General features: G+C 40.3%; 3 protein-coding genes across 3 annotated transcripts; 2 read left to right on the top strand and 1 right to left on the bottom strand.

Moving 5' to 3' along the window:
* Positions 1-275: 275 nt before the first annotated feature.
* On the bottom strand, positions 276-3,809 carry LOC106566069 (adenosine receptor A1-like). The gene is made up of 2 exons (XM_014133891.3): positions 3,469-3,809; positions 276-1,583 (listed from the first exon to the last, which is right to left on the bottom strand). Exons 1-2 carry the CDS (start codon positions 3,807-3,809, stop codon positions 956-958), a joined length of 969 nt encoding a protein of 322 aa, XP_013989366.3. The 3' UTR covers positions 276-955.
* A 5,299-nt stretch (positions 3,810-9,108) lies between these two features.
* LOC106566075 (adenosine receptor A1) lies at positions 9,109-10,810 on the top strand. Its single transcript, XM_014133896.3, has 2 exons — positions 9,109-9,593; positions 9,677-10,810. Exons 1-2 carry the CDS (start codon positions 9,253-9,255, stop codon positions 10,254-10,256), a joined length of 921 nt encoding a protein of 306 aa, XP_013989371.1. The 5' UTR covers positions 9,109-9,252; the 3' UTR covers positions 10,257-10,810.
* Positions 10,811-13,270: 2,460 nt separating this feature from the next.
* Positions 13,271-15,941, top strand: LOC106566076 (adenosine receptor A3-like). The gene is made up of 2 exons (XM_014133897.3): positions 13,271-14,750; positions 14,834-15,941. The coding sequence occupies exons 1-2, from the start codon at positions 14,410-14,412 to the stop codon at positions 15,537-15,539; spliced, it is 1,047 nt and encodes a 348-aa protein (XP_013989372.3). The 5' UTR covers positions 13,271-14,409; the 3' UTR covers positions 15,540-15,941.
* Positions 15,942-20,800: the final 4,859 nt, after the last annotated feature.

The raw sequence follows: 20,800 nt of genomic DNA, 5'->3' as shown, positions 1-20,800 counted from the left end.
GCGATGCTACAAGTATCACAATGACTTGAACACTAAAGCATTACCTAGTTTGCAGTATGTGAATGAAACCGAAAGTATGTAGCTCTAATGGAAAAATACACGATGGTTACGAAGGTCAGTGGAGGTCTGATAGAGTATATCCAGCCATTGTTTCACTCTGGTAGGAACACAATGCGTTCATCTATTGCAATATGCCATATTGCAATAATGTAATACATATCCCACTGCGTACTGCCATCTAGTGTACTTAGACAAGACCAGGGGAACTGTAAAGATGTACTGCTAGTTAATATACATTAATCAATAGACACAATATAATCATGAGCTTCAACATATGTATATTATAACAAATGTAATAGTATGTATTTTACAAATCATTTTGAAATAAAAACTTAACTTCAGAGAGGATTTCCTCATCTCAGAAAATGTATATTTTGATGAAGAAAGAATTTGATGGAGACCTATTTGTATACTTTCTGTGTCACCTGATGGTATAAAGACATTACCACCACAAAATACATTAAACATAAACTTGTGGGAAAAGTTGTGTTAGAACGTTGTGTATGGTTGTGTTGAAAATAACCATAATCCTAAAAAAGTTCATTAGTGAAGTACTCCTTCATTGAGATAGTACATCTTATTTCCAATTCTGGGAAAGCACTGTATACATACAGAAGGTAACAATTACAACTTTTGGATTGAGGAAGTGGCATTTAGACAAAGGAACTGCATCAACAAAATTAAACACCCACTACTCTTTCTATTTTCACCATCAGTTTCATTCGCAAGAAATGGAATTTGCTGTGATATGCCAACGCTAAAGTAAAATACTTTGACATTAGCTCTACCTGATCTACACATGCTTATATTAAACTGATAATACAATGCATAAAGACAAATATGAGATATAGACCACATTCTAAATTGCTTTGCATCCCTACAATGACCCTTTCCATCAGTCATTTCTGGCTACCCTAGGGTTACTGCTGGTGTTCTTCTCAGTGGTCTGGTTGTCACCTCGGCACACAAACGTCCTCCATATCCTCAGGTACGCTTCCTGGATCTTGCGGATCTTAAAGGCATAAACGATCGGGTTGACAGCTGAATTGCCATGGGAGAGGAGGATGCCCACATAGAAGGCCTGTTGGGTTATGTTTGATGGGTTACCAAAGTAGGCAACACAGTTCATGAAGTGCAGAGGGAGCCAGCAAAAGGCGAAGAGCACCAGGACCAGAGTCAGGGATCGGGCAAGGCTCCTCTCCTTCCTGAAGTAGGTGTGGGACTGGGCACCGCTACCCGTCCTCCCCTTCAGGTTCTTCCGGATCGTACAGAAGATGTAGCAGTACAGGACAGCCATGATAAGCAACGGTGTGAGGGTGCAGAGGAAGAAATTGAAGTATACGATGTATGACATGGGAATCACAGCCAGGAAACGGCAGATGATGGTGGTTGAGTTCCCTGAGTGACGCAAGGTGTCACGGTTGTACCACCCAAACATGGGTGGGAAGCTCAACATGAAGGCAACAAACCAACATATTGCTACCATCACCCAAGATCTCCTCTCTGTCACTGTCCTCTTGTACCTGTTGAAGCAGAGAATCTGTTCATCTGACATGACAACCTTGATGCTTTCCTTTGTACGCACGCACCCACCTATTTTGTGATACATTCATAATAATAATTACAAAGGGGAAATCCTTTGAGAGAATGTGCTAGGTGATAAATGTAGTGCCCTCCGTAATTATTTGGACAGTAAATATTATTTCGTCTCTAAACTCCAAAAGTTCGGATTTAAAATCAAGCAATGACTATGAGGTTAAAGTGCAGATTATCAGCTTTAATTTGAAAGTATTTTCATCCATATTCATAGAACGCAGTGACGGCATCAAGCTTGTGACTCTACACATTTGTTGGATGCATTTGCTGTGGTTGTATTTCAGATTATTTTGTGCCCAATAGAAATTTATGGTAAATGCTGTTGTAGTGGATTTTTTTACACAGGGACACTCGAAGTCAATCTTTAATTAATCATCCTTTATTTGTCAGCGCGCTGGAGAGGTTCCAACCAACTCAATGCACCATAGCTCTCCTTGGGCAGTCCCAGCAGTTGTCTTATACGGCTATACACAGATAAGTTATATTTGCATGATTTAGCATAATTAATTAATCATTACTGGTTTGTTTCATTCATGTGACCGACCAATACTGGTTCCTAACATGTGACAGACCAATACCTCCCGAGGCTTCTTCTCTCTAAGCTGAGACCTTGAAACTGAGATATCTTTCATTTGTTCTCAAAACAAGGTCTGGGCGAACTGCCAAATTGCAGATACTGATAAGGATTCGTGAAATCAGTCACTTGCATGAACACAGAACAGTACATGAATAGAACACAGAAATTAGTTATCAGAAAAGCACAAACATTAAAATTCCCTTACACTGTATTGTGTCATTTTGGAGTCACTTTCATTGTAATTAAGAATAGAATATGTTTCTAAACAGTTCTATGTTAATGTGAATGCAACCATGATCACAGATAATCCGGAATGAATTGTGAATAATGATGAGCGACAAAGTTACAGAGCATTAATCGAAATTATGGTTTGCCGCTTATCCGCTTGTTTTCCCCTTATGCCATAGTTTGTACATCTCAATAGTCATTAAAAACCACATTTGTCAGCCATATCAGCTAATTTTTTTTAAAAGACAATAAAATGAGGCTGAATGAACTGTTTCACTGCCAGACAAGGCTCTGCTGATAGCCAGGTGCAGCAGTGGTAAGATATTGGGACTGCTGTTGGGTCAGCTTTATGTAGGCCCTAACAGTTTGTGGGCACAGTTTGTCACTGTTAACGTGCAATTCATTTGTTGTTTAGTGTTGTGTTGTGTAGTGGCTTTGCTGGCATGCATTCAACTTTTATTTATTTTTTCCCCCACCAAGATTTACATGCTAAAATTGCAACTGTGTGAGAGGTTAGAATACCATGGGTGTATGATATTTGTGCATCTGTAACTTTCTCACTCAACATTATTCACGATTTATTCAGGATTATTGTAATCATGGTAGTGTCCACATTAATGTAGAAGTACTTAGAAACATATTCTATTCTTATTTACAATAAAGGTAACTCGAAAATGACACAATACATTATCTACCATTCATTTCTATTGGGCACAAAATAATCAGAAACAACCAAAACAAACAGCAAATGCATCCAACAAATGTGTAGTACCTTATTACACATATAAGTGAATGTGTCCCAATACTTTTGGTTCCCTTAAATGGTGGACTATGTACAAAAGGGATGTCATTTCTAAACGGTTCATGAAAATACCCTCAAATGAATGCTGACCGTCAGCACTTTGACCTCGTAATCAATGTTTGATTTCAAACAAAAGAAGAAAAAATGCTTCACTGTAACAATAATTACAGACTATTTACAGTATTTAGGTCAGAAGACAGCTCACCTGAGAGGGATGAAGACTCGTAGATATCGGTCCACAGAGATGGCTAGTAGAAACAGTACAGAGGCCAATGTCAACAAAATTTCCACACAGCTTATGAAGAGACAGACATTGAACGAGATCTTCACTCTTCCATCTACCAGTATAGCCGCTGGCACAGCCACAGAACCTACAAGGAAGTCTGCCACAGCCAGAGAAACCATAAAGCAGAAGGTGGGCTGCCGTAGAGAGCTGCTCAACCACACTGCCGAGATCACTAGCACATTGCCCAGACAGCAGGCAACAGCGATCAGCACCTCCAACACTGTGTAGGCCACCTCTCCTCCAGACATCCTGTCAGCCATTCCGATGGAAGTGTAATATTCTACTGTATTCCACTGAACTATAATCCTGAGGATTTTACAGTAATGTTTCTTGGACCAGTCTGTCGAGAATGTACATTTGCTCACTGAAAAAGTTACAACCCCCTGCAACTTCATGCTTATCTTCCGTTTCCTTTTCAACAAATGCAAAAGGTTTAAACGATATGCACATTGACAAATCTTTAATATAAACCACATTTTAAATTGTCCTGCACCCTAAAATAATATATTTTGAAATATTCTAATAAAATCATGTAAGTATAAACAAATATAAAATGTAATACTTTTCTGTAATAATTATTAAAACAAATGTCATCTTTGTGTATCCTTTATTTCTATACATATACAGTTGAAGTCGGAAGTTTACATACACTTAGGGTGGAGTCATTAAAAGTTGTTTTTCAACCACTCCACAAATTTCTTGTTAACAAACTATAGTTTTGGCAATTCGGTTAGGACATCTACTTTGTGCATGACACAAGTAATTTTTCCAACAATTGTTTACAGACAGATTATTTCACTTACAATTCACTGTTTCACAATTCAAGTGGGTCAGAAGTTTACATACACTAAGTTGACTGTGCCTTTAAACAGCTGGGAAAATTCCAGAAAATGATGTCATGGCTTTAGAAGATTCTTGTAGGCTAATTGACATCATTTGAGTCAATTGGAGGTGTACCTGTGGATGTATTTCAAGGCCTACCTTCAAACTCAGTGTGTCTTTGCTTGACATCATGGGACAATCAAAAGAAATCAGCCAAGACCTCAGAACAAAAATGTAGACCTCCACAAGTCTGGTTCATCGTTGGGAGCAATTTCCAAACGCCTGAAGGTACCACGTTCATCTGTACAAACAATAGTACGCAAGTATAAACACCATGGGACCACACAGCCATCATACCGCTCAGGAAGGAGACGCGTTCTGTCTCCTAGAGATGAACGTACTTTGGTGCGAAAAGTGCAAATCAATCCCAGAACAACAGCAAAGGACCTTGTGAAGATGCTGGAGGAAACAGGTACAAAAGTATCTATATCCACAGTAAAACGAGTCCTATTTCGACATAACCTGAAAGGCCGCTCAGCAAGGAAGAAGCCACTGCTCCAATACCACCATAAAAAAGCCAGACTATGGTTTGCAACTGAACATGGGGAAAAATATGATACTTTTTGGAGAAATGTCCTCTGGTCTGATGAAACAAAAATAGAACTGTTCGACCATAAGGACCACTGTTTAAAGACACTTTATATACACTAATTGGGTATGTAAAAAAGGGGGATGCTTGCAAGAAAAAGAACACCATCCCAATCGTGAAGCACGGGGGTGGCAGCATCATGTTGTGGGGTGCTTTGCTGCAGGAGGGACTGGTGCACTTCACAAAATAGATGGCATCATGAGGATCGGAAAATAACGTGGATATATTGAAGCAACATCTCAAGACATCAGTCAGGAAGTTAAAGCTTGGTTGCAAATGGGTCTTCCAAATGGACAATGACCCCAAGTATACTTACAAAGTTGTTGCAAAATGGCTTAAGGACAACAAAGTAAAGGTATTGGAGTGGGCATCACAAAGCCTTGACCTCAATCCCATAGAAAATGTGTGGGCAGAACTAAAAAAAGGGTGTGCGAGCAAGGAGGCCTACAAACCTGACTCAGTTACACCAGCTTTGTCAGGAGGAATGGGCCAAAATTCACCCAACTTGTTGTGGGAAGCTTGTGGAAGGCTACCCATCGCGTTTGACCCAAGTTAAACAATTTAAAGGCAATGCTGCCAAATACTAATTGGGTGTATGTAAACTTATGATACAATGGGAATGTGATGAAATAAATAAAAGCTGAAATAAATAATTCTCTCTACTATTATTCTGACATTTCACATCATTGGTGATCCTAACTGACCTAAGACAGGGAATTTTTACTTGGATTAAATGTCAGGAATTGTGAAAAATGAGTTTAAATGTATTTGGCTAAGGTGTATGTAAACTTCCGGCTTCAACTGTATATATTTGTTTTATAAAAAAATGTATTCTGATTTTTCAGGGATGCTGCAGCACCTTCAGCACCCCTACTTATCACAGCTATGCTGGCCACTCACATGAAGCGAATGCAATCTGGAAGAATGGTGTAGCCCAAGTTTTCCCTTAGCATATGATGGCTTTGGTGAACCTACATGGCTGATGGAGATTTGTTTAAGTTACAATCAGAGAGGAAGAGGTAAAGCGAGAGCTTTTACCTGTCCAAAATAAGCCCAATGCGTTTCTATGAGCTTATTTTGGACCTAAGCTTGTTGCCTGCCTTCCTGGCTTTTGTACAAAGACTCCAATTGTTAGGGTTGAGAGATGAGCACCTTGTCATTATATACAGAACTGTTACAATGGAGATTTAGAGAAAATTGACTTCCTGTTTTGTTTGGCTAGGGGTTAGGTTTAGGGGTTGTCAGTGGCGATTTTAGCATATAAATCTTGGTGGAGCAAACTCCCCATTTTTTTGTTTAATGCATGCCAGCAAAACCACAACACTAAACAATACATTAATTGCACTATTACGGTGACAAATGGTGCCCACAACTGTTAGGGTCTACATAAAGCTGTCCCAATAGCTTTCTTTTCAGCACCATGGAGTGAATCCTTTCCACCTCTACGCCTGGCTATCAGCGAAGCAGTCTGGCAGTCTGGCAGTGAAACAGTTCATTCAGCCTCATATACTGCCTTTTTTTTAAAAATATAGCTGATGTGGCTGACTTTCTTAAAGAAATGTGGTTTCTACTGACAATTGAGATGTACAAACAATGGCATAAGGGGACGACGAGCGCATGAGAGGCAATCACTAATTTCGCTTAAGACATTAATGAGCGAGCTAGGACGGACGTAGTCAATATAACGATTTGTTCAGCACTTTTGAAATATACAGCGACAGAATTTAGAACATGGGGCGTTCTTACAGTATTCTCCCTGTACACCAAGTCAGAACCGTAGGATAAATAAAGGGGGCATGTAAGCAGCCAATGAAAGCTCTTACAATATTCGATAATTACATTTCTTTAAAACTATAGGCTACATGTGCACCACCAAGTCAGAACAGTAGGCTAAGTTATGAAGGCACATGGGCTACTAACGGCTTACTACACAACATACACTTAGGTATACTGTAGAAAAGAAAGTAATATGATCTCCCTGTTAAATTACAGAATTTATGCAGCAGCATAAAATACATTTTTGGACTCACTTTGTTGTGCTGTGCTCACTTTAACAATAAGGTGGCGCAGCGGTTCTTCTGGGAACATTATGTCATCAAACTTTGTCATCAAAGTGGCATTCTCTGGATTTATGGTGCTTTCATGACAACTGGGAACAAGGAAAAAATCAAGGTAGATTCATGACGTCAGTGATCTTCAGGTCTAGAAAGAGGCCAGAGTTCCCTAATTGGAATTTCAAGTTGAATGACCGTTCAAAACTTGTTTCCCAGTCTGAGCTAGATTTATCCCGAGTTACCAGTTGTCTTGAACTCACTGAAGTCTGAGATTTCCCATTCCCGAGTTTCCAGTTGTTTTGAACACGCCAGAAGTCATGCTGGATTGATATCATGGCCAATGTATTCAACCTTTTCTCACCCATGGTGTGTTGCGAGTGAATGTTTATCCTTTTAAGCTTGGAAAAGAGACCCTTAAACCCAGACTTGGACCACACACCCACTCCACTGACCAGCAGGCTAGTGATTGCTTTGCAAAACTTGCAGTTAGGCACTGATTCCTTCCAAACCACTCATTGTTGAATTTGCGATATCCAACTTGTTGTGTAATGTTTATGTCCAATGGCCGAAGAGCACAGATACATTTTATCTATAAATTCTCTTCATATGACAAGGATTGAAAAGGATTTGCCAGTAGATTGTCGACTTGATTCATGATGATGACTGCTAGCTAGCTAAGATTTTGAAAGTATGATGTTGACATGATCTGTCCAATCAAAGCTGCAGTTGATATAATGTGATTTTATCTTTGGCCAATAACCTTGAGGCTTCTTGGATGGGCACTTCTAATGTAAACCTATGGCTGCACCCAAGGGGCTTACATTTTCGAGCTCTACCTGTCATTTTTGTGGTGACGTAGTGTCCCCATGAGTGACAGAACACTGAGCCAGTCACGGCACAACCAGAGAACATAACTAACCCCTAAGCTCCGTATTTTCCGCTGGCTGCTCCACAACCATAGAAAGCACAGCTAGGCTGAAACACCTACATTTTGGAGCTGCCTTACAAAAGAAAGCAAAAAAGAGACCATGTTTGTATGCAGCTTCATTAAGTCAATATTTTTTTTTACATTGTTTGCAAATGGATATGTGACATATTAATGCCAAAATATCATGCAAAACAGGAATAAAATACAGGCAAAACCTGCCCTGAATGACAGGTCGCCACTAGTTAAGGTTAGGAGTTAGGGGAAGGGTTATTTAATGCTAAAGTTGTCTGTGATGAGATTCAAACAAGCAACTTTTGGCTTGCTAGACGTTCGCGTTATACGCCCAACCACCCTCATTTAGTTTTAGCCTTAAGTAACCCTCTGTCTTATGTAACCATACCAAACATAATATATCATAGTAATTTGAGTGTTCGGATTTACATTTACAATGTTATGTCTAGTCTATGAGACCAGGCTGGATTTTGAAGTAGCATGGTTTTCTAAGTTAAAAGCAAAAAGAAAATATTATGGAAGTGAAACATTTGAACTGAATTGTGGGACAGTGTTAAAAATGGTGATTGAACTTGATTACTGAAACAATGATGATTGAAAACCATGCCTTAAAATACATGTTGAAACTGACCTTTTTGTTGTCTGCCTCTGCCTTTACTGTTCCTACTTATCTCAGACATAACACCTGTCACTTTCCACATTGTGACATGTACACCATTCACAGAAGCAAGTGTATTTTTTAGCATCCTTCCTATAAAGCTACAGGAAATGTGTACAACACGACCACAGCTCAACACGACCACAGCTGAACATGTTTCTGCAGCCAACATAAAAAAGTCCTGTACCATCTCTCAGATTTGAAGATGGAAACACCTTGCCTCGTATTACCAAATTTTTATGCAAGATAAGGCTTCATCTGAGAGGAACAGAAATGTTTTAGCTGTGGTAGCATTGTAGATGTTTCAGATTTACTACAAGTCTATTTATGGTATATTGAAACTCTTTTATACACAGTCTCCTCCTACTAGCAGTGTAGGATAAGTGAGATACCACAACTCCGCCTATCACCAACCTATAGCAGGCAAGTGGGGGCTGTGACATTTCAATAAACCTTTTCAATAACCAAGTGAACATCCTCGAGCTTACAGGAACAAGAAATGTGCTGGCAAATCTCCAGGGGTATAGAATACAGCACACAGTGTTAAGGACAGTAATTGCCAATATTAAACTTCCATTGGATGGCCGACAGGATGTCTGGAGGAGAGGTGGCCTACACAGTGTTGGAAGTGCTGATCGCTGTTGCGTGCTGTCTGGGAAATGTGCTGGTGATCTGGGCAGTGTGGTCGAGCAGCAACCTCCGGCAGCCCACCTTCTGTTTTTTGGTTTCTCTGGCTGCAGCTGACTTCCTTGTAGGTTCTGTAGCTGTGCCGCTGGCTGTGCTGGTGGATGGACGGGTGTACACCTCGTTCAATGTATGTCTCTTCATAAGCTGTGTGGTCGTCATGTTGACAATAACTTCCGTCATGTCTCTGCTAGCCATCTCTGTGGACAGATTCCTACGCGTCTTCATCCCTTTCAGGTGAGCCTGCATGCATATACAGTACATACACAGTTTAAAAAAATGGTTGTCATGTCAGATTAACAGATTCTCTGCTTCAACAGGTACAAGAGGACAGTGACAGAGAGGAGATCTTGGGTGGTGGTGGCAATATGTTGGTTTGTTGCCTTCATGTTGAGCTTCCCACCCATGTTTGGGTGGTACAACCGTGACACCTTGTCTCACTCAGGGAACTCAACCACCATCATCTGCCGTTTCCTGGATGTGATTCCCATGTCATACTTGGTTTACTTTGCATTCTTCCTCTGCACCCTCACTCCGTTGCTTGTGATGGCTGTCCTATACTGCTACATCTTCTGTAGCATCCAGAGGAACATGAGAGAGAAGGTGGGGAGCGGTGCCAAGTCCCACACCTATTTCAGGAAGGAGAGGAGCCTTGCCCGATCCCTGGCTCTGGTCCTGGTGCTCTTCGCCTTTTGCTGGCTCCCTCTGGACATCATGAACTGTGTTGCCTACTTTGGTAACCCATCAGACATACCCCAACAGGCCTTCTATATGGGCATCCTCCTCTCCCATGGCAATTCAGCTGTCAACCCCATTGTTTATGCCCTTAAGATCCGCAAGATCCAGGAAGCGTACCTGAGGATCTGGAGGAAGTTCTTTGTGTGTCGAGGTGACAAGTAGGGCTCTCAGAGCAACCAGACCACTGAAAACAATATTAGCAGCAACCCTAACAGTGCGGCCAGAAATACTGATGCAGATGCTATCAGTGTTGTGAAAATCGACACAGTTGAAGGTACAGAATGTTAATAGTGTAGGAAGACAACAGAAATGATAGTCGCTTAGCTTTTTATCTTTGGCAAAGTGCATCAAGACCTAAGAACCTTTATAAAAAGGGAAAACTACTGCCAGGGTGTCATACATTGGCATATTTTTACATTTCACATTTGTTGATTAAAACTGAGGGTTAAAAATACACAGAGAAGGTTGCAAGGATGTCAAGTAAGAGGGCTCTTACAGGTTTCATTTTACTCATCCATTTCCTGTTTAAAGACTCTCATTTCTGAAATGTACTGAATTTGAAATGTTTTTTTTTTACTGTATGATCAAGTTGGCCAGAAATGGAAATAACATGATTTATTTGGCAGTTTCCAATAAATATGTAGATGTGTAATCTGAAAACGTAAATATGAATTGGGCATATGAAACAAGGAAATACAAACTGCAATCTCATTCAATGATTTGTCTGCTTCAGCAATAAATGATAAGACTAATTTAGCAGACAGTCAAAAATATAATAAAATAATCTGTAAACCCCATGGGACTAAAGCTGTAACGATCGTCTGAAAGAGGGGACCAAGATGCAGCGTGGTTAGTGCTCATCATTAAATTTATTTACTGAGAACACTTTAGACAAAATAACAAAACGACCAACAGTTCCGTCAGGTGCAAAACACTAAACAGAAATAACTACCCACAAAACCCCAAAGGAAAACAGGCTACCTAAGTATGGCACTCAATCAGCGACAACGATGTACAGCTGTCCCTGATTGAGAGCCATACCAGGCCAAAACAAAGAAATACAAAAACATAGAAAAAAGGACATAGAATGCCCACCCAAATCACACCCTGACCAAACCTAAATAGAGACATAAAAAGGCTCTCAGGTCAGGGCGTTACAAAAGCAGTTTTTTTTTGTTGGGACTAAAGCAGGATTTTTTGTTCTTTAAAAAGAGAAGAAGTAAAAAAAAATTGATATTAAGGATCGTTGTGTCAAAACATAGGCCTCTTATTAAGCTATGATGCGAAAACAATAGAATCTTCCACAGAAGTTGTGTGGTTGATAATGCAGTAGAGCTCGTGCTGCTTCTAGTCTTCTGAAATCCTACTGGTATTACATTTTCAATGCCATTGTTTTATTGCTGGCTCCCTCAGAACCGAAATACATTATATATGTTAACTCACTGTTTTTCACATTTTACCATTGGAACACATTCATCCATTCTACGACCCTCTTCTCTGTGTCGATGTGCATTACCGGTAATGGGATCTCTTCACCACAGCCACTTAATCCCCTGAGGAACCTGACCTGGAGAACCTCTGCATGGTACTGTACTAATTCATTACTTCTATTCATAGTGTTGGTTACAGTCTCAGAGGTGTATTCACTGGCCAGTGGTTTTCTGTTGCAAAACATACCCAGAAGTCAAAACTCTAGCAGACAGATAGGGCTCAACCAGCACCCGAGCACCTGTCCTTCTGCCCTCCTATTAAAATATGAACTCGCAGCTCAGTAGATGTTTTTAATTTTATGATTTACTTTGGTAATATTCAATAGAATTGGATAGTTAGAATTTTTCACATTTCATGTCAAAATCATGTTAAAGTAACTTTTAGACACTTTAGAATGATCTGGATATAAATCCACCCCCAAAATATTTTTCGGGGATATTGACTTGCAGTGGTTTTTGGACACAATTCTAAAAACATAGCGTTTGAAGACAGTGGACAATAGCTCGTCCTCATACAGTATATTACAATAAACCTTTCTACCACAATAGAATGATTTAGGGCCTGTACTGGCTATGCCAAGTCAATCTAGAGAGGGTAATGTAGAATAGAGTACTACAATCTTATATCCAGAGACAGAGAGCTGTAGGCTAGAATACGATGGACCGGTTCATTTGTGTGAGGTTAGGTTCTGGAACAAGGGTTAGGTTATAGGGATAGTTCACCAAAATTCCGATATTAGCATTTTTTGTGCTTCATGTCCAAATGATCTATAAGCAATTTTATTGAGGTACACAATACATTTGAGATACTTTAGGATGATTTGGACATGAAGCTCCAAAAAATTCTAATATCGGTACCAAAGTTAGCATTTGGAAACAGTGGCCAGGGGTGTGGTCAGTGTGACAGAATGGTGTGCAATGTTCAATTCAACAGAAATTGTACTGTATTGAACTACCAGTTGAAAAATGCTGTGATTATGATTGCACAGAGGGCGATTACCGTATGATGTGCTGCACGAGTTTTGCGATTTCAATTGGTTACACCCATATTGGTCATGCCACGCCCACCAAATTGGAGCAAACGTACCTCAAAGGCTATCGAAGGACACTGTGGACCAATTTGGAGAAAAGTGTTATTCAGCACAAATTGTCAAGCAAAATGAACGCACCCCAGGTAAACGAAAGCAAATCATGGATTGCTGTCATACCTTGTCTATAGACTGCTTACAGGGTAAGGAAAACCAAAATGTCATTTTGTAATTATCATTCAACAAATCATTAACTATGACTCAATCACAGTGCTAGGATTACTGGTGATACATGTTTTGTTCACAGTGGTCTGGTTGCTCTGGTTGTCATCTCAACTGTTTTGTTTGGGTGGGTGCAAAGCTACAGATGGCTATAACGGTCCTCTAATATAGGACTAGCAAAGGTATATATATAATATATATATAATATATATATATATATATATATATATATATTTATATTAATGTTTTTTATCCTGATTTTTCAGGCGGTGCAGCAGCACCCTCAGCACCCCTACTTCTCGCGGCTATGCTGACAGCCCACAGGAAGCGAATGCAATCCGGAATGATGGTGGATCCCAAGTTTGCCAGAGCATGTGATGGCATTGGTGAGCCCACATGGCTAATGGAGATTTGTTTGAGTTACAATCAGAGAGGAAGAGGCGAAGCAAGAGCTTTCATCTGTGCAAAATAAGCCCAATGCATTTTTATGGGCTTATTTTGGACCTAAGCTTGTCGTCTGCCTTCCCAGCTTTAGGAGAAAGACACCAATTGTTAGGGTTGAGACATGAGCACCTCGTCATTATATACAGATCTGTTACAATGGAGATTTAGAGAAAATGAACGCCTGCCACTTCCTATGCCCCTTGTTTTGTTTGGTTAGGGGTTAAGTTAAAGGGTTAAGAGTAGGGTTAGGAGAAAGGTTTAGGGTAAGGGTTAGCTAACATGCTAAGTAGTTGTAGTTGCTAAAATGCTAAAGTTGTTTGTGATGAGATTCAAACACGCAACCTTAGGCTTGCAAGATGTTCGCGTTATACGCCGACCCCGACCAACCACCCTCCTTTAGTTTTTGCCTTAAGTAACTCTCTTTCTTATGTAACCATACCAAACATAATATATTGGATATCCATTTGCTATGTTACGTCTAGTCTATGAGACCAGGCTGGATTTTGAAGTAGCATGGTTTTCTAAGTTAAAAGCAAAAATAAAATAATTTAAGGAAGTGAAACATTTGAACTGAATTGTGGGACAGCGTTAAAAATGGTGATTGAACTTGATTACTGAAACGGTGATGATTGAAAACCATGGCCTATAATACATTTTGTTGTCTGCCTTTGCCTTCACTGTGCCTGCTCATCCCAGACATAACACCTGTCACTTTCCACATTGTGACATGCATACCATTCACAGAGGAAAGTGTATTTTTGAGCATCCTTACTCTAAAGCCAAAGGAAATGTGTACAACTCGACCACAGCTAAACATGTTTCTGTAGCCAACATAAATGTTAAGATTGCGACACCTTGCCTCTTATTACCAAATGTTCAAGATAAGGCTTCAACTGAGAGGAACAAACTAGTTTATACACAGTCTCCTCCTACTTGCAGTGTAGGATAAGTGAGATACCACAACACCACTTATCACCAACCTATAGCAGGCAAGTGGGGGCTGTGACATTTCAATAAACCTTTTCAATAACCAAGTGAACATCCTCGAGCCTACAGGAAAAGCTCCAGGGGTATAGAATAGGGCACACTTAGTGTTAAGTACAGTAATTGCCAATATTAAACTTCCATTGGATGGCTGACAGGATGTCTGGAGGAGAGGTGGCCTACACAGTGTTGGAAGTGCTGATCGCTGTTGCGTGCTGTCTGGGAAATGTGCTGGTGATCTGGGCAGTGTGGTCGAGCAGCAACCTCCGGCAGCCCACCTTCTGTTTTTTGGTTTCTCTGGCTGCAGCTGACTTCCTTGTAGGTTCTGTAGCTGTGCCGCTGGCTGTGCTGGTGGATGGACGGGTGTACACCTCGTTCAATGTATGTCTCTTCATAAGCTGTGTGGTCGTCATGTTGACAATGACTTCGGTCATGTCTCTGCTAGCCATCTCTGTGGACAGATTCCTACGTGTCTTCATCGCTCTCAGGTGAGCGTGCATGCATATACAGTACATACACAGTTTAAAAAAATGGTTGTCATGTCAGATGAACAGATTCTCTGCTTCAACAGGTACAAGAGGACAGTGACAGAGAGGAAATCTTGGGTGGTGGTGGCAATATGTTGGTTTGTTGCCTTCATGTTGAGCTTCCCACCCATGTTTGGGTGGTACAACCGTGACACCTTGTCTCACTCAGGGAACTCAACCACCATCATCTGCCGTTTCCTGGATGTGATTCCCCTGTCATACCTGGTTTACTTTTTCTTCTTCCTCTGCACCCTCACTCCGTTGCTTATCATGGCTGTCCTGTACTGCTACATCTTCTGTATCATACAAAAGAACCTGAGAGAGAGCGTGGGGAGCGGTACCAAGTCCCACACCTACTTCACGAAGGAGAGGAGCCTTGCCCGATCCCTGGCTCTGGTCCTGGTGCTGTTTGTTTTCTGCTGGCTCCCTCTGGACATCATGAACTGTGTTGCCTACTTTGGTAACCCATCAGACATACCCCAACAGGCCTTCTATATGGGCATCCTCCTCTCCCATGGCAATTCAGCTGTCAACCCAATTGTTTATGCCTTTAAGATCTGCAAGATCCAGGAAGCGTACCTGAGGATCTGGAGGAAGTTCTTTGTGTGTCGAGGTGGCAGTCAGGGCTCTCAGAGCAACCAGACCACTGAAAACATTATCAGCAGCAACCCTAACAGTGCAGACAGAAATATTGATGGAAATGCTATCCGTGTTATGAAAATTGACACAGTTGAAGGTACAGCATGTTAATAGTGTAGGAAGACAATAAAAGTGATAGTCGCTTAGCTTTTTATCTTTGGCAAAGTGCATCAAGACCTAAGAACCTGTATAAAAAGGGAAAACTACTGCTAGGATGCCACATTGACATATTTTTATATTTGGCATTTGTTGAAAAAAACTGAAGGGTAAAAATAGACAGAGGAAGTTTCAAGGAAGTCAAGTAAGTGGGCTCTTACAGGTTTCATTTTACTCTTATCAATTTCCTGTTTAAAGACTCTTGTTTCTTGAATGTACTGAATTTTGATGTAGTGATTACATTGCCCAGAAATGGAAATAACATGCACTATTTGCCAGTTATCCCCAAAAATTGTAGGAAAAGAAATTGCACTCTTTCAATGATTTGTCTGCTTCTGCAATAAATGTTTATATTGAGTTGAGTGATAGTGGCCAGGGATCTGGGTCATTGTTGAGTAATATTCCACCATGTTCCTGTACAGATGCCAAAAGTTTCTACCCACAATATCTGGGAGTCACAAGCGCATCAATATTTACGCTTCTCCTATAGGACATATTTGTCAGTGCTATTCGAGTTTCTTGGGACATCCCTACCCTAAACCCTAACCTTAACCCTTACTTTAACCATTTTAAATGTCAATTTCAATGAGGTAGGCACGTCCCAAGGATCCCGGATTGCATGGACATATTGCTGATTTATCCTTCTACTCTACTTCATTGATGAAGGCAGCAATGACATCCAGAAAACAGATACAGATGTATAATCTTAATTTGACCAGTACTGTTGCAACAAAATAATCCTGCAGCAACGGGATTTGAACGTTTAGTACATAATGTTGTGTGTGATGGTTAGGCTATTAGCTGTCCAAAATCACTATACATGAAAAATGCAATACTGTTAATATGTGTGTTAGTGCAGATTTTCAGTGAATTTATGTAAATCATAAAGCTCGTCTGCATTTCCTGCGTCACAGGAAAATCAGCAACAAAAGAGTAATCAAATGAAGATGCTACACCTGTATGCAACCGAAGCAAACAAACACATTGTTATAAACACAACAAGGACAATAAGAGATGAAACAGGTATGCAAACTGATTAACCTCTTACATCTAGGCGTTCCGCTAGCAGAACCCCGTTCCGCCAGCAAAACCCCTAGCCAACAGCCAATGGGATCGCATGGCGCGAAATACAAAAACCTCAAAAATCCAATAATTTCAATTTTTCAAACATATGACTATTTTACACCATTTGAAAGATAAACCTCTCCTGAATCCAACCACATTGTCCAATTTCAAAAAGGCTTTACAGCGAAAGCAAAACAGATTATGTTAGGAGAGTACATAGACCAAAATAACCACACAGCCATTTTCAATAAAACCCAAAACACAGCTAAATGAAACACTAATTGTTGATCTTCATCAGATGACACTCCTAGGACATTATGTTATACAATACATGTGTCACAGGCGTCGTAGGGATTGGACCAAAATGCAGCGGGAGTGTGTATACTCATCTTCTTTTTATTAGGCAGAAAGAAGGAAAACCAAAAACAAATCACACGTATACAAAAACAACGACGATAAACAGTCCTGTAAGGCGTACAGCTATACAAGAAACAACTACCCACAAAATCCCATAGAAAAAAACACCCCTCTTAAATAGGACCTTCAATTAGAAGCAACTAGGAGCAGCTGCTTCCAATTGAAAGTCAACCCAACAAACACCACATAGAAATACGGAGCTGTGAAGGGAACGGCACCTCCATACCTTCAGGCTCTGATCAGGCCCTACACCCAAACAAGGGCACTGCGTTCATCCACCACTGGCCTGCTGGCCACCCTACCTCTGAGGAAGCACAGTTCCCGCTCAGCCCAGTCAAAACTGTTCGCTGCTCTGGCACCCCAATGGTGGAACAAGCTCCCTCACGACGCCAGGACAGCGGAGTCAATCACCACCTTCCGGAGACACCTGAAACCCCACCTCTTTAAGGAATACCTAGGATAGGATAAAGTAATCCTTCTAACCCCTCCTCCCCCCTTAAAATATTTAGATGCACTATTGTAAAGTGGTTGTTCCACTGGATATCATAAGGTGAATGCACCATTTTGTAAGTCGCTCTGGATAAGAGCGTCTGCTAAATGACTTAAATGTAAATGTAAATGTAAATAGACATACTAGAACTAACATAGTCTATTTCTAACAAGAACATAACCCAACAAACCCCGAAACACTCTAAACAAACACACCCCTGCCACGTCCTGACCAAACTACAATAACAAATAACCCCTTATACTGGTCAGGACGTGACAACATGTATGTTTTGTTCAATGAAGTTCATATTTATATCCAAAAACAGCTTTTTACATTGGCACATGATGTTCAGAAAATGTATTCCCACCAAAAACTTCCGGTGAATTTACAAAAATACTCATCATAAACGTTGACAAAATACATAACAATTATTTTAAGAATTATAGATACAGAACTCCTTTATGCAATTGCTGTGTCAGATTTTAAAATAGCTTTTCGGTGAAAGCACATTTTTCAATATTCTGAGTACATAGCTCGCCATCACGGCGAGCTATTCAGACACCCGCCAAGTTTGGGGCAACCTAAACTCAGAATTAGTATTAAAAATATTGTATTACCTTTGCTGATCTTTGTCAGAATGCACTCCCAGGACTGCTACTTCCAAAATAAATTTTGTTTTTGTTCGAAATAATCCATAGTTATGTCCAAATACCTCCGTTTTGTTCGTGCGTTCAGGTCACTATCCAAAGGGTAACGCGCAAGCGCAAATCGAGACACAAAAACTCAAAATGTTCCATTATCGAACTTAGAAGCATGTCAAACACTGTTTAAAATACATTTTTATGGTATTTTTTTAATGTAAAATTGCGATAATATTCCAACCGGACAATAGTGTATTCATTCAAGGAGGAAAAGAAAAAACAGCATGCTCGCGGGAATGCGCATATCCAATCTCTTTGTCCTCAGGCAGACCACTCAGTAACTGAGCTCCTATACTCTGCCCAGAGACAGGAGAAGGCTCAATCCACTTTCTGAAGGCTTTAGACAGCCAATGGAAGCCTTAGAAAGTGCAACGTAACAGCACAGATACTGTAGTTTCGAAAGGGCCTAGAAAGAACTACATTTCACAGATCCTACACTTCCTGGTTGACTTTTTCTCAGGTTTTTGCCTGCCATGTGAGTTCTGTTATACTCACAGACACCATTCAAACAGTTTTAGAAACTTCTGAGTGTTTTCTATCCAAATCTACTAATAATATGCACATCCTCATTTCTGGGCAAGAGTAGTAACCAGTTTAAATCGGGTAAGTTTTTTCATCCGGCCGTGAAAATACTGCCCCCTATCCATATCAGGTTAACCTTAATTTCTCTTGTTAGTCACTTATTTTAACTTAATATAATACATCAATAAAATCAATTTAGCCTCAAATAATGAAACATGTTCCATTTGGTTTAAATAATGCAAAAACAAAGTGTTGGAGAAGAAAGTAAAAGTGCAATATGTGCCATGTAAAAAAGCTAACGTTTAAGTTCCTTGCTCAGAACATGAGAACATATGAAAGCTGGTGGTTCCTTTTAACATGAGTCTTCAATATTCCAAGGTAAGATGTTTTAGGTTGTAGTTATTATAGGAATAATAGGACAATTTCTCTCTATACGATTTGTATTTCATATACCTTTGACTATTGGATGTTCTTATAGGCACTTTAGTATTGCCAGTGTAACAGTATAGCTTCCGTCCCTCTCCTCGCTCCTACCTGGGCTCGAACCAGGAACACATCGACAAAAGCCACCCTCGAAGCAGCGTTACCCATGTAGAGCAAGGGGAAACAACTACTCCAAGTCTCAGAGCGAGTGACGTTTGAAACGCTAATAGCGCGCACCCGGCTAATTAGCTAGCCATTTCACATCGGTTACACCAGCCTAATCTTGGGAGTTGACAGGCTTGAAGTCATAAACAGTGCAATGCATTGCGAAGGGCTGCTGGCAAAAGCACGAAAGTGCTATTTTGAATGAATGCTTACGAGCCTGCTGCTGCCTACCATCGCTCAGTCAGACTGCTCTATCAAATCATAGACTTAATTATAACATAATAACACACAGAAATAAAAGCCTTAGGTCATTAATATGGTCGAATCCGGAAACTATCATCTCGAAAACAAAACGTTATTCCTGTTACATTGCACAACCATCAATGTTATGTCATAATTACGTCAAATTATGGCAAATTAGTTCGCAACGAGCCAGGCGGCCCAAACTGTTGCATATACCCTGACTGCGTGCAATGAACGCGAAATGACACAATTTCACCTGGTTAATATTGCCTGCTAACCTGGGTTTATTTTAGCTAAATATTCAGGTTTAAAAATATATACTTCTGTGTATTGATTTTAAGAAAGGCATTGATGTTTATGGTTAGGTACAGTCGTGCAACGATTGTGCTTTTTTTTCGCAAATGCGCTTTTGTTAAATCATCCCCCGTTTGGAGAAGTCGGCTGTCTTTGTTAAAAAGAAAGTCTTCACAGTTCGCAACGAGCCAGGCGGCCCAAACTGCTGCATATACCCAGACTCTGTTTGCAAGAGAAGTGACATATTTTCCCTAGTTAAAAGAAATTCATGGTAGCAGGCAATATTAACTAAATATGCAGGTTTAAAAATATATACTTGCGTATTGATTTTAAGAAAGGCATTGATGTTTATGGTTGGAGCAACGTGTACCTAAGCGATTATATGCAACGCAGGACAGGCTAGATAAACTAGTAATATCATCAACCATGTGTAGTTAACTAGTGATTATGATTGATTGATTGTTTTTTATAAGATAAGTTTAATGCTAGCTAGCAACTTACCTTGGCTTCTTACTGCATTCGCGTAACAGGCAGGCTCCTCGTGGAGTGTGAACAGCTGTCTTCGTCGTCAGATGAAACAGAGAAGTCATCGTCGGAAAAGGTGGACCAATACGCAGCGGAGGATGTGTTCATCATTAGTGTTTTAATGAAAAAAGAGAACACTACAAAAATAAACAAAAGATGACAGCAAACAGTTCTGTTAGGAAAACACACTAACAAAATACAATTACCCACAAAACCCAAAGGAAAAACATGCTCCTTATGTGTGACTCCCAATCAACAACAACGAACTACAGCTGTGCCTGATTGGGAGCCACACACGGCCCAAAACACAGAAATACAAAAACCGAGAAAAAGAACATAGAACGCCCATCCAATGTAACACCCTAGCCTAA

The sequence above is a fragment of the Salmo salar genome, chromosome 12 (assembly GCF_965601325.2).
Source record: "Salmo salar chromosome 12, fSalSal1, whole genome shotgun sequence".
Lineage (NCBI taxonomy): Eukaryota > Metazoa > Chordata > Actinopteri > Salmoniformes > Salmonidae > Salmo > Salmo salar.
This window is presented reverse-complemented; position numbering and strand designations above follow the sequence as displayed.